Genomic DNA, 12,546 nt, shown 5'->3' with positions numbered 1-12,546 from the left:
ATTCCAAATTTACCACTCCTTAGAAGAGATGACTTGCTATTAAAAGCCTTAGTGTGAAGATTATTGTGATGATTCCCACAACAGGTTTTTCAAGAGAAAGAAAGCAAAGGAAACCCTCTCGGTTGTTGACGTCTATTGACACTTGACCCAACTTTACTTGGGTCATTTTAGGTTACTCTCTTACAGCATTTGGATTTTTGGAAAAAAAAAACCCAATTTTTTTTTGGGGGGGGGCACAGATTTTACTCCCTTTTGGAGAATCTCTGTAGTCATTTCTGTCTTCATATATAAATAGACCTAAATCTATATGCCTGGTTGGCTTCACCTGTTATGCCACAGCACTGGCCCGTATTTCTTTGAGTAAAGTATTAACTGTTTTGTAATATTGGTTCCAGTGCTATTTGAAAGTGAAATATTTGTCAGAGCAGGGGTGCTTGCTCATTCTTCTTAGGAGGTGCTATGACCAGGGTTGATGGGGGTGATATTTGGCTCCTTACCTCCATCCCTCAGCTCTCCTAATGCCAATCCCATGAGAAATCTAATAATATACTTTAAAACAGATAGAAAAAGCATACCTGCTATACACCATTAGTATGAAGACAAGTTTCTCATGTCTCTGTTACCCAATCAAGTTGCTACCCTAAGCCTTCTCTACAGAAATTCTAGAGCTGCCACTGCCTTTCGTATCTTTTTATACAAGGGTTCAAGACACTATTGTATGGGGTCCTTCCAGGTAATGTAGAGACAGTAGGGAGAAATGGAAACGTATGTCCCTTCTAAAGGGGCACCCAGGATGCTGAGATTCAGCTGGTTATTTTCATGTGGGAATACAGGAGCTTTAGATTTTTCTAGAGAAGGCAGAGATCTGGAATTGGATGTGAAATCTATCATTTTTATGTGTTTAAAACTTTTAAAAATTGGCCCATATCATGCTTTTTCTGTTGGTTAGGTATGACCCATAGGCCACCTGTTTGCAACCTCTGTTCTAGTAACGTATGGAGCCCTAAGCAATTAACTCTTCATACTCCCAAATTTCTTAGCATGAAGAAGGTAGAGTTCAGATAACAGAAAATAAATGCACAAGGAAGTCCAAGCCATGTTTTAAACTACTGAGTTTTTTTTTTTTATTGCAAAACATTTGTTACAGAAATTTCAGAAAGTTTTTCCCGTGGTATCTGCCAACGTCTGCTTCGAATTATATATCTAAACAAACGTGCTCAAAGTGCATTGTGAATCCAATAATAGACTTTTAAAAATGAACAATTCCTCTAAGGATTTATATATATTTATAGTGTCGATAGATATGCCAACCGCTGTCTATCCATACACAAAGAAGGAAAAGATGTATATATATTTAGCAAACCCAATTTGAAAATCATTATATTTATAGAATTTGTTTAAAAATGTTATCTGAATAATTTCCCCCATTATAAACTATGGTTAGAAGATTTACAAACAAGCATCTAAGTCCTATCTTATGAAATGATTATGAGTACAGTTTACTGCATGGACTGTGTGACACAGTGGTAGCAGCAATATGAACTCAGGTCAGATGCTGTAGTGACAGGAAGCAGGACAGTCTTCGTACAATGCTCTGATTCTCTTCTTCTGAATCTCCCTTACAAAGGTGCTGCGTCTGGGTCCAGAACAACATGGCTAACAAATGTGCACACGTGTATAATTCAAGAGAACAAGCATAGGCCTGAGTGGGGGGCGTTCCTCTCCCTCCCTTGCAGTTCTCAGTGTATTTCGTGTGGATGCTCTCTATCCCAAATCAAGAATCTGATCCTACTTGGCTGCGAATCAGAGTCCTGAACGTTTGCCTTTGGGACTGAATGTTGCTGGCAGATTCATTTGTTTGGCTAACATAGTCTTTGAAGCCTGAATTTGAATGTCTTTGTGGTGGGATGTGTTCTCTCGCATGCCCTGTAAACCCCACTTCTGTTGGCTTGCACCAGGCCGGTTTCCACCTTGGGCTCTGGATCTGGCCCCTGGATTCTGTTTGCAACCACTGAATGTAGACACAGAGAGCTGGTGATGAAGATGGAGAGATTCAGATAGGCAAAGAATTGGATGAGGTGCATGCAAACACCAGCCAAGTTAGGAGAGGGTCAGTTAGTGGGAAGATTAGGCCTGGGACCAAGTCTGTAGGCTTGGCTTTCTTCAACTAGCTGCTGTTTCTGCTCACTGTGCCAGGGTCCACAAGGTACTGAGATAATGGAAGCAAGGATGTGTTGGCCTGGCAAAAAAAGCAGCTAGAATTTGATTGATAGGAAGAAAGTAGAAAGGGGTTATGAAGGTTGCACTTGTAGGCTTGAAGCAGAATTCCCCACTGTGTCCCATAGTTCTCAGCAGCTTGCCTTCAGAGGAAGGCCTGGCTCATGGTTGGCATCAATGCTCTTCAGGAAACCTATGCACTCACAGCCATGCACGTATCTTTTTCCCTTCCTGGTACACAATCAGTGTGCAAATACACAATAGTCTATAGGTTTAGGGTGGCCAGTGGACTAGGAAAGTCAGGGAAAGGAACATTCACCTCACTGTTAATGCCATCTGGATTCCCTAGTCATCGCAATCCTCTCTTTGACGATGTGTAGAAATGGCCACATCTTGACTTCTTTAGCAGTACTAAGTACAAGGAAATCATCAAAGAAATGTAACTCAAGGACTTTCTGAAATGAATTTCAAAAAGAAAAGAAAAAACACCTGGTTTTTATGAAATCAGAATCAACCCCTTCTTTGGTTGGCTCCAATCTGTGAGACAGGCAGTTGACTTGTATGGAAAAGCAACAAGTTTAGGTCAATGCAGGCTGAGAGTGTCTCTACTCATTTTAGGAGCGGTCATTGACATGTCTGCACAAACTGCTACCTCCCTTTCTCCAGAAGTTGAATGGCTTGTAAAAACGAAACTACAACTAAACTCCTTAGAGTCACCCAGTCTCAATAACATCCCCAAACACCTGTCTTACACCAGGGAGCCAAGCTCATCCAGGTACATGTTGTACCTCAGAATCACTCATCGACAGTGATCTGTGTACTTGTGCACTGTCATGAATGTCCTTTCCACTCTCATCTCTGGATTAGTAATTTGCATCCAGAACCCCTAAAGAATCAGCAAAATGTCTTTCATATATCACAGATGCATTGACACCTAGACCTTGGTAGACCCAAGTAGTATTGGCTTGCCATCTCTGTGTCCCATCGCTATATAACCTGTGGTTAATATTTTATTTCATATTATTTGTTCAGAGCCTAAAAAGAAGATTAAAAAATCCCTTTGTTACTTTTTTGTTTTTACTGTTTAAAAACTGAATATAAGAAGCCCAACCAATTGAGTAAGTTCCTAAATGGTTTAAATGCTACAGCAGGCTATAGTAACATGTTAAGTGCATTAGAAAAGTCAAAAGAAATGCATAAAGCAGTGCATGCATCTTGCTGACACAAAATTAAGACCGGGTTTGGAGAGGGATTACTTCATTTAAGTCACATGGTTATTATTATAGAATAGTGAGTTATAATGCAATATCTGGGCCAATTACAGAACCACCTACACACTAGCATCATTTTATCTAGAAACAACAGTGTTACTGAATGAACATATTTATAAAATACTGTACACTGCTTCCACATTGGGTCAGCAGATGTAAACAAACAGCTAATTGAACTGGAGTTTGAAATATTAAGTTCATTTGTTATTTAGTCTTCTGCGTAACATGCCAGTTCGTCTCTCGCAAAGTCACAACTTGCCTACCACGGCTTGCAGGACGTGGTGGAGGATGTACATCAGCACATACACATACTGTACAGTGGTCTACAGGGATGTGAGGAACACAAAGCAGAGCAGGAACAAAATATGCTCATTTCACGAGGATGCTAAATAACATGGAAATGGGAACATAATTAATCCTTGCAACATGTGTTTCTTTATTGAATGTTACAGAGTTATAAATGATTATAAAGCTGTCCTGTAACGTTCATTAATACAACCACATGCTACAGCTACGCTGGGTCCAACACAGGTTACATATATGTTTACATGTGTTTTATAATACAGCATTGCCCAACACGTAGAGTGGGGTAGCCTATAGAGAGAGCATGATGGATGACTGGATAATATTTACTTGAAGAAGTGAAACAGTCCAAACATTCAGGAAGGTTAGACTGCAGAGGCTCAGAAAGTAGCAAAAATGTACTATCCAGTTATCTACCATAATATCATCCATAGCAACTCTATCTCAGAAGACATTTGAAACATTCGGAAGAAACATATCTGTGTCTTCATGATACATTTTCCCCATTTAATTGTTTATATATATATATATATATATTTCAAAGGGCAACTTTCAAAGTGCTAAGTAATAGCCTATATGGAAATGTAGACTTAAAAATCCAGTTCTGTAAAGTGCTGCATTCTGACTGCTAACACACCTCGTGGCTTGCAGAAGAAATACATAGGCTAGCCACAGTGATTACGCCCAAGCTTTCCAGCTTCTCATTCAATTCCATCGGGGGGGGGGGGCGGTTTCTAGCTATAAATATAAAGTATGTGGGTTAATCAGGAAACCTCCATGATCATTTTCATAAGACATTCTGAATATTTTTCTCTAAAGGAACAAGCAACTTAGAACAATTCATAACACAGAGCAGTATATAAAAATTGGCACCTTTGAAGCAGATGATTAAACTGAAGCTATATTACTTCCTTGAGCTCTCTGTGACTTGATTTACGGTCATCAATAATTTGCTGCTCACGAGCTGCTTAATTCACAGAGACAAGTAATTAACATCCCCTCCATCAGGGACACGGTGGAATAAATGGGCTAAGCACAAGCTGACCGTACAAGGCCACGACATCAATGCTACATCGGTGTGCAGAGAACCCAGACGTGGAGAGAGATGGAATTGGAAAATAACACATATGTATGTGCACGGGAAGGGAAAGGCTCATGAAAGTTACATAGTTTGTGTCTCAAGTCATTGAAATTTGGCTTACATATTTCACACACTTACAAAAGATGTTAGCACTTTTAAGTTTCATGCGCAATGGAAGAAGCAGGTAGCAACGAGGCCGGGACTGTGACACATTCAGTTTTCTAGGTTCTGTTCTTTTCTACCCAGAACTCCTGACGATAGAAACACTTGTGCTCAAAATTTCTTTTCCCCACTTGCAAGCTGGTCCAGAATGAGGCCCTGGAGGTACTTGCCATCCTGTCCTGTGCTCAGGGAAAAACTGTTCACCTCCTGCTTAGGTTCATCTCTGACTCCCTCAGAGAGCCTTGCACTTTGTGAGTGTGCTCACTACGGAAAAATCATCACACTGTTAAGACATAGGGACGTGGGAGTCGTGAAGTCCGATCTAAGGAACAGAAGCAGCAGCACAACCTTGCTTCCGACTCTGGTGCTAGACTTGGCCTTCCTGAGAATCACAGAGAAATGGTCTTAAAATATAAAGTGCCTCTTACAGCTGTATTGATTAGGAACAGACATGGTTTCTCCTCCTCATTATCAATCAGTATGGGACCAGGGCTCATGAGATGTACCCACTTAAAGTTATACTGCAACTTGGCATGCATGCACAGTTTTGCTCTGGGCCTAGAGTTTCCATCAGGTTCTCGTACAGATTCACCTATCAAGGAAATGTAAGGACACCTGATTGATTCTCAGACTGAATGCAGGATGGCTTGGAGGGAAACAGCCAATGTGGGGCCTAGTGAGTTTTCCTAGAGCAATAATAGATGAAGGAGTCTGGGTGTTTGTTGCTGAGTCACCTGAACACCAAGGAGTAAAAAAGTGCTTTAGTCCTTTGCATATGTGACCCTGTCACTCTTTCTGTACCTGAAAAGCTTTATCAGAGGGTTTTTTTTTTTTTTAATATTTAAAGGCAAGGGGTTTTGTCCATGCATTTATTTGATTTTACAAATAACTTGGTGTTTACAACTGCAACTAAAGAAGAGAACAATCAAGTAGTATCTTGGGCTAGGAACATGCAGGCATTTTCCTTTTTAAAAGGCAACAATCCAAACGGGAATCTGAAGATTTGGGGGTCAAGATTTGTTTAGCCCGCTTCAAACCGCGACTTTGCTCTCGAAGCCTCTGCCTGTGGTCTAGAATCTGCGGTTCCAATGGGGTTCTACCTGCGAGTCTGGGCAGACCGTACCCTGTAACAGCTTTGTGCAGGAGAACTCAGAATGAGTGAGATGTCGTGACAGCGAGTGCTTTTGGGCGAAAAGAGGTAGAGGGCAGGTGGTAACTCTAGTCTGGTGCAAGGAAAATTAAGGTCGTAGAGATTTTACAAAATCACACTTTCATAGAATGGGCTCTTTCAATAGAACTTCTTGGGTACTAAAATATCTTGTTTATACCTCAAGGTGATAGGAAAGTCTAGGCCTCACGAATATGTCTGTTTATATACTATATATAAGCATGTGTCTCTGTGTCAATGCGTATATACGTATATAAGCAGCATACACTATACAACTCTTCATATGGTTTCTTTGCTTTCTATTTTGGTCTACTGCCTCTTGTCTCATAGCTCTGTATGTAAGAAAAATAGTCATGGTATGCCTGCAACTGATGGCTTTGGGTTGATATCAAACTCCCAGTCAATTCTAAAGTTATTTATGGTTTTGAAACTTCCCTAAAAAGTACTTTGGAACGTTTCCATAGAAAAGATACCAGCCCTTGAAAAACTCCAATTCATTTTATGCTGAGCTCAGATTAGATGGCAAAACCCTAGGTAGGAAAATATCCACACATGGTCATGGACTCATACACAAAACGGTCACGTGATGGCGAGTGGAGTGAAAAACTGGCAGTTACATCTTGCAGGCATTCCGAGGACAGGGTGGAGTCATGCAAATGATGAAGGCCACACAGCAGCATCACACATGATATGAGTGGAGAGAGAATAACAAGGTCCCTTAGGGCAATTTTAGGTTAGTTCAGCCATTGTTTTTTTCTTTTTTTTAAGTTCAGTATTACATATTCAATGAGTGGATTCGCTGATGACAGGTGAGATACAAAATAAATTAAAAAATATAAAATTATTTGATTACATTCATCCTGAGCTTGCTTGATTCTACCTGAATGCCCACTGGATAGAATAAATCACATGACTTTTGTTAACATGAACTCTTCTTTGATTTTGATTGCAATACAAAAAGGCATTTCTGTTCCCTTATTTTCTTCAAAAGAGATAAACAGTTGTGGCACCAGAAGTGAATATAGAAGAGACAGGTGAACTATGACTGTTACCTTGTTTTTCTTTATAATGACCAATTACAGAGGTGTTGGCATGAGAAGGATGTGGGACGTTAGGTAGAACTGCTTGCTGCCGCCTTATACTGAATAAAAAGGATGCTCTTCATCAGTCACCAGTGATGGAGCCAATGCGAAAAGAAAACAGAATTGAAGTTTAGAATATCTCATCTTGTCTGCTGGCTATTTTATCTTATTTTGCATTCTAGCCCTGCATCCTAAAACTCTTGGTAATGGGCAGAAATCAAAAGATGCCTCCTGGCACGGAGAATGCGCGAAGCCCCTTAGTTGCCCAGATCTTGTGGTGCTCTGCAGTGACTGGTGATACACATCCATCTCCAACCCTTCTTCGCCCCTTCTTCCCCTCCCTGCCCAGCAAGTGTGAACATGCTTCAACCCCCTGTGTTTGGCCCTGGCTCAGATCAGCTTTCTTGATCTGTGGCCCAGAAGTGACCTTGGAGTTAACACTTCCCAAAGCATTGCTTGTTTTGCTCAGCTAAGAATAAAGTGGGTGTGGATCAAGGAAAGGGGGAAGGCTGGAGTTTGGGGGGAATTTGGAGGGCTGGGCTTCTAGGCCTCCTGCCACGCTTGGTGAGAAGGCTTAGTTGTGCTTGCTCTCAAAACTGTGGAAAGCCGAGGTTCGGGACAGTCTCCTCATGGACAGGCTGTCCCCTCGGCCCTCTGGCTTGGACGACTTGCTTCTCTGGAAGGGGTTTCGCAGGCTTGCCGCCTGCCGCTGCCTGTCCAGCTTGTCACTGATGGAGAAGCTCTTCCTGGTGTGTGCATATGGTGCGCTTGGCTCCTCAGCCGAGTAGCTGTTGGCACGCTCGATTTTGGGAACCGTGATATTGTTGGACAGGGCTCGGTCTGCGTTCTCACCCTCCTGGGAGGATATTGCCACGGCAGCTCTCCGGCCCCTGGCCTCATTCTCTTCGCTGTCAGAGCTGGGATGACTCAGTTCTGCTTCTCGCTCGGGATGGCAGCAAGATAAGTCCTCTGCTTTGTCTCCAAGGCCCCCTGGGAAGGGAATTCTGTCGGCAGTGGCTTGCAGGGCACTGACACACCTTGTGTCAATGCAGTCCGTAATACTGGTGTATTCTGCTGTTTTCACAGGCACCCCAAAGTTGGCATAATAGCTCCTTGAAGGAGAAAACATAAAGCTGTGTGATTTCACAATGGGAGCCTCTTCCAGAAGAAAGGGCGCGGTGGCTAGGTAGCGGCTACTTTTGGAACGCTCGATGGTGTGGTACGTTGGAGGGTCTGAGTCCCAGGGGTTTTGGCATTCTGGGAGGTGGGTGTAATCGGAGGAAAATGATCTAGTGTCCATGGAAGTGATATCCTCGAAATCAATGCTCCGGCTCGGAGGTCTGTCTGTGGGTGCAAGAGTCGCATAGGCACTACTTGAAGGGGCTGTGGAAGGTGCTAGAGTTGCAAAGCTGGGCTCGCCCAACCCGAGGATGTTCATGGAATTGTCCAGAGGGTCGCCATCCCCGTGGAGCTCATCCATGGCAGAGACGTAGATGTCGATGCACGATGATGGCCTTCTGGAGTCAGGAACAATGGCCAAGGTGTTGGTAGGGGCTGCGGGAGCTTTGCATTCTTTAGCTACAGAGTGGGAGCTAGTGGCCCGGTGTAGGCTCAGGGACCTTTCTTTAAAAATACTTTCCAACTTTTCTATCCCACCTTTGTCTTTCACATTGACTGAATAGAAAGAATGGCTTCGCATACGGGGCATTAAGGTGGGAGAAGTTGGGGACATGGTCTCCTCACCTGCAGGGTCGATGCTCTCTTGGAGCTTGAAGGTGTTCCCCTCCTGGCTGTTGAAGCTGCTCTGGCGGACAATGTAGGCCGCGTCTGTGCAGTCCGAGGAGGTCCTGGAGCGGATCTTGTTGGACTCGGCCCGCTCCACACCTGTCAGGCGCTCCAGGGCCGTGGCCATGCGCCCAATGAGGTCCTCGAGCTGCGCCAGCCGGATGTCCACGGTCTGCAGCGAAGCCTTCATGGAGTGCTCCCTCTCGTTTACTTCCTCTAGCCGCATGGACATGTTCTCCACCCTGGGTGAGGAAGAGAGAGCGAGGGTCACTTGAGTTGGCTTCCTCCACTAGGAGTTGAGCGAGCGAGGACAGAGAGGACCAAGGCTGTGCCCAGCTCTCCTCCCAGAGGGAAACTGGGGGTTACAGGTGGTAAGAGGAGCCAGGAAAGCGAGAGTAGCATTGGTGCTGTCACCGTCAAGCACAGAATCCGCATCTTTGTGAGCTGGAAGAGGCCTTAGAGACAATGGGGTTCAGTGGCTATAGCAGCCAGCCCCCTTTCCTTCAGAGAAATGAAATGTATGGTCCTGATACACACACACCAGACTGGAGCCGCTCTTGCTGAAGTAGCATGGGGCCCAAGTCCCAGCCTTCTGACACCCCCAGGGCCTAGCTGAGGATGAGCACACAGCTTAATGGGCCACATAAGTATTGGGGTGTTGGCTTATCAGGGTTACTAACATAATGAGAATACGGTCTTTAGATGATTTTACTCAGAATTTTTAAATGCAGCCTTTTTTAAAATTAGAATATATATATATAAAATTTCTACTCCATGGACTGGGATTGTTTTTATTTCACATCTGTGCTGTACTACTTTGTTGTTATTCAGGAAAATCTTTTTAGGCTATGTGCTGCGCAAGCAAGCACGCAATCATCTTTTCAGAATCCTGTGCCTCCAAAGGAGTTAATGCAGCACTGCCATGGAGGCACTCCGGGATGTGCTAATCTAAAGCAATCCTTTCATTGATAGAGGAAGCAAAAATCAAGAAATTTAACCAGGAGTACCTGAAGTAATTTGTGGTACTTCTCTCTCTGGGTAGCTGCTCACAGATGCCCATACTGTGGTTATTTCTAGATGTCTCCACCCTCCCTATCATAGATTCTTAAGGCTGTAGTCTCATACTTCCTTTTCCACCTGCATGTTGCCAGCTCAGTACTGCCAGGTACCCATAAATGCTTATTGAGTTAATAGTAGCTGCGAACTTGATGTCAGTGGTCCCTCTGGCTGTTTACTTACAAAGACAGTGCCAATATTGAAAATAAAGTTGTACCATGGTTTTCACTTGTTCCAATTAACTTGGAAAAAACCAATCTATGCCAAATTAGGGTATGAGCCCAAATTTTAAATATTTCGAGTATAAATTTGATAGCGCTCCCTTTTCAACGCCCACCGCCGACCTTTTGGTGTATCTGAATAAGACCTATTCACATTTTTTCTAGACAGCACAAAGCTGCTTTTCCAAGCCCGTGATATGCAAAGGAAATTGCCTGATTTCTGAGCCTTAAAAAGAACATGCTGTGTGCAGACCATGGCTGCAGGACGTGTTCCACAAAGAACAGTGGGGACTGGAGCTGGGTCTCCCGGCGGGGTGCTGGTGGGGGTGTGAATGACGGCACTGCCTCTGCTGGGGAGGAATTTATCCTTGTATGCCAGAGACACATGTGGATTCCCTCCCAGGGAACCTGTAGGCTTTTGCAGAAGTCTCTCTTCCTGGCCAGTGGTGAGGAGGTAACTTCCCCAACTTCACTAACCCTCTCATGGATCCCTTGGTCTCCCTTCTCCCAGCCTGAGGCCCTGGACTGCTTTCAAAGGCCCTGTTTCTCAGCCTTCTTTCCTTTGCTCCCTCCTGCCACCCCATAACCAACACAGCAGGTCTCAGGGGCCAGCCTCACTCTGTCACCATCTTCAGGTGTAAACCCCAGAGCTTGTGCACTGGCCTGTTTGTATCTGGCAAACCCCAGGCGATTTGCTCAGTGAACATGAGTGATTCTGAAGGAAAAATACAACTACTCCTTCTTTTACTTCATTTGTATAAATATAGCCCATAAAACAGGTAACAATAACGAGTTCACGTGTCTTATAGACTTACATACGATTACTTTTTCAGCATCTAAACTATGGTGCCTGATTTTGCAAAAACTGCAGTTTTTTTTTTTTTGTGATGCAATGTTTCAATAAGTGGATAAAATGTTTCTTAATGAGAGACTAGAGGAGCACTGATCATGTGTTTCTGTAGAATGAGACAGTTTAATATTTCTCTAGGTCCTTTGTCCCACTAGGATTTTTTTTTTTTGCTTATTTATTTATTTGAAAGGCAGAGTGAGAGCCAGAGTGAGTGAGTGAGTGAGAGAGAGAGGAGGAGGCAGGAGGGAGGAGGGAGGAGGGAGGGAGGGAGGGAGAGAGGGAGAGAGAGAGAGAGCGCTCTTCCATTTTCTGATTCTTTCCCCAAATACCTGCAACAGCCAGGGCTGGGCCAGACCAATCCCAGAACTCCATCTGGGCCTCCCATATGGTTCAGGGATGCTGAGCCATCATCTGCTACTTCCCACGTGCATTAGCAAGAAGCCAGATTGGAAGTAGAGGAGCCAGACTCACACTGGGCGCTATAATATAGTGTGCAAGCATCCCAAGCAGCCACATGACTTCTTGCATAGTCCCCTGCAACATGTCTTTCCTCCCCCCGCCCCCACCAGTTTTCTTTTCTTTCTCAAGCCCATTGTAGAGATGGTCAGAAGGGACAAAGATACCCTATTAGTATAACTGTCCTTGATTACTCACCTAAGAGCTGAAAAGTATCTCCCTGCCACAGTCTGTGCTATGGGGGCCTTTCTTCCCACATCCCACCTCCTGTTAGCCCCAGGGACCAAAACCACAGAGAAAATGAGCAAGGGAGAAGCAGACCTGAGGCACCAACAACAAGCTGTGGAAGGGTCAGGTTGTAGGCAGTAAGCTGAACACAGGCAGAGGAGCCCCTGGAGGAGGGGAGGGAGGCAGAGGGGTGCAGAAAGAAGAGGCTCTTCAGAGAAAGCCCGGAGCTGCCCAGTGGGAGTCCCTCGAGTGAGGAGGCATGGCCCCTGGGATTTGACCCAGGGGAAGGGACACACTGGAAGAGGGCCGAGGTACTGCTCTTAACGAAATCTTCACTCTCCTTTGGGCACCATCAGACTTGACTGAAACAAATGAGCTGTCTTCTCCACTGTCATCCAGAATTCTGGGTTTTTTCCCCTATCTAACTGTATGGGCATTTAGGTCACAGACTTATCTGGGAGTTTTAATGTTGAGGTTATAAAAGAATAGAATGCCCTAGGGTCAAATGTCTGTACATTTGCTGCATCACAGGTATAAATAGGCCTGAGGAGCTAACCAAGAGTTTTGGATCACGATTATAGTCCCCGGGAGCTGACTCTGATGAAATAATTCAGGAGGTAATGGAGAGATACAGATAAGCATCAAAGAGTCAACATAATGTCCAAG

The 12,546-nt window shown here is 44.2% G+C and overlaps 1 protein-coding gene and 1 long non-coding RNA gene across 21 annotated transcripts in view; one reads left to right on the top strand and one right to left on the bottom strand.

Annotated features, from left to right (window-relative positions):
* Window positions 1-1,094: 1,094 nt before the first annotated feature.
* Window positions 1,095-12,546, bottom strand: part of TRPM3 (transient receptor potential cation channel subfamily M member 3) — a 1,025,749-nt gene continuing 1,014,297 nt past the window's right edge. For 17 of the 20 annotated variants that reach the window (XM_070050833.1, XM_070050835.1, XM_051858588.2 and 14 more), the window contains one exon: window positions 1,095-9,311. In XM_070050833.1, the coding sequence (XP_069906934.1) occupies window positions 7,859-9,311 (1,453 nt within the window). In that variant the 3' untranslated portion in view covers window positions 1,095-7,858. The remainder of the gene's footprint in view (window positions 9,312-12,546) is intronic. The other 3 variants (XM_070050921.1, XM_051858653.2, XM_008256332.4) reach the window with 1 other exon arrangement.
* Window positions 8,368-12,546, top strand: part of LOC108176627 (uncharacterized) — a 22,762-nt gene continuing 18,583 nt past the window's right edge. Inside the window, exon 1 of the long non-coding RNA XR_007924307.2 lies at window positions 8,368-8,503. This is a non-coding gene — a long non-coding RNA (uncharacterized lncRNA). The remainder of the gene's footprint in view (window positions 8,504-12,546) is intronic.

Source organism: Oryctolagus cuniculus, chromosome 1 (genome assembly GCF_964237555.1).
Source record: "Oryctolagus cuniculus chromosome 1, mOryCun1.1, whole genome shotgun sequence".
Classification (NCBI taxonomy): domain Eukaryota; kingdom Metazoa; phylum Chordata; class Mammalia; order Lagomorpha; family Leporidae; genus Oryctolagus; species Oryctolagus cuniculus.
The sequence above is the reverse complement of the archived record's forward strand: the minus strand, read 5'-3'. Positions and strand labels throughout refer to the sequence as shown.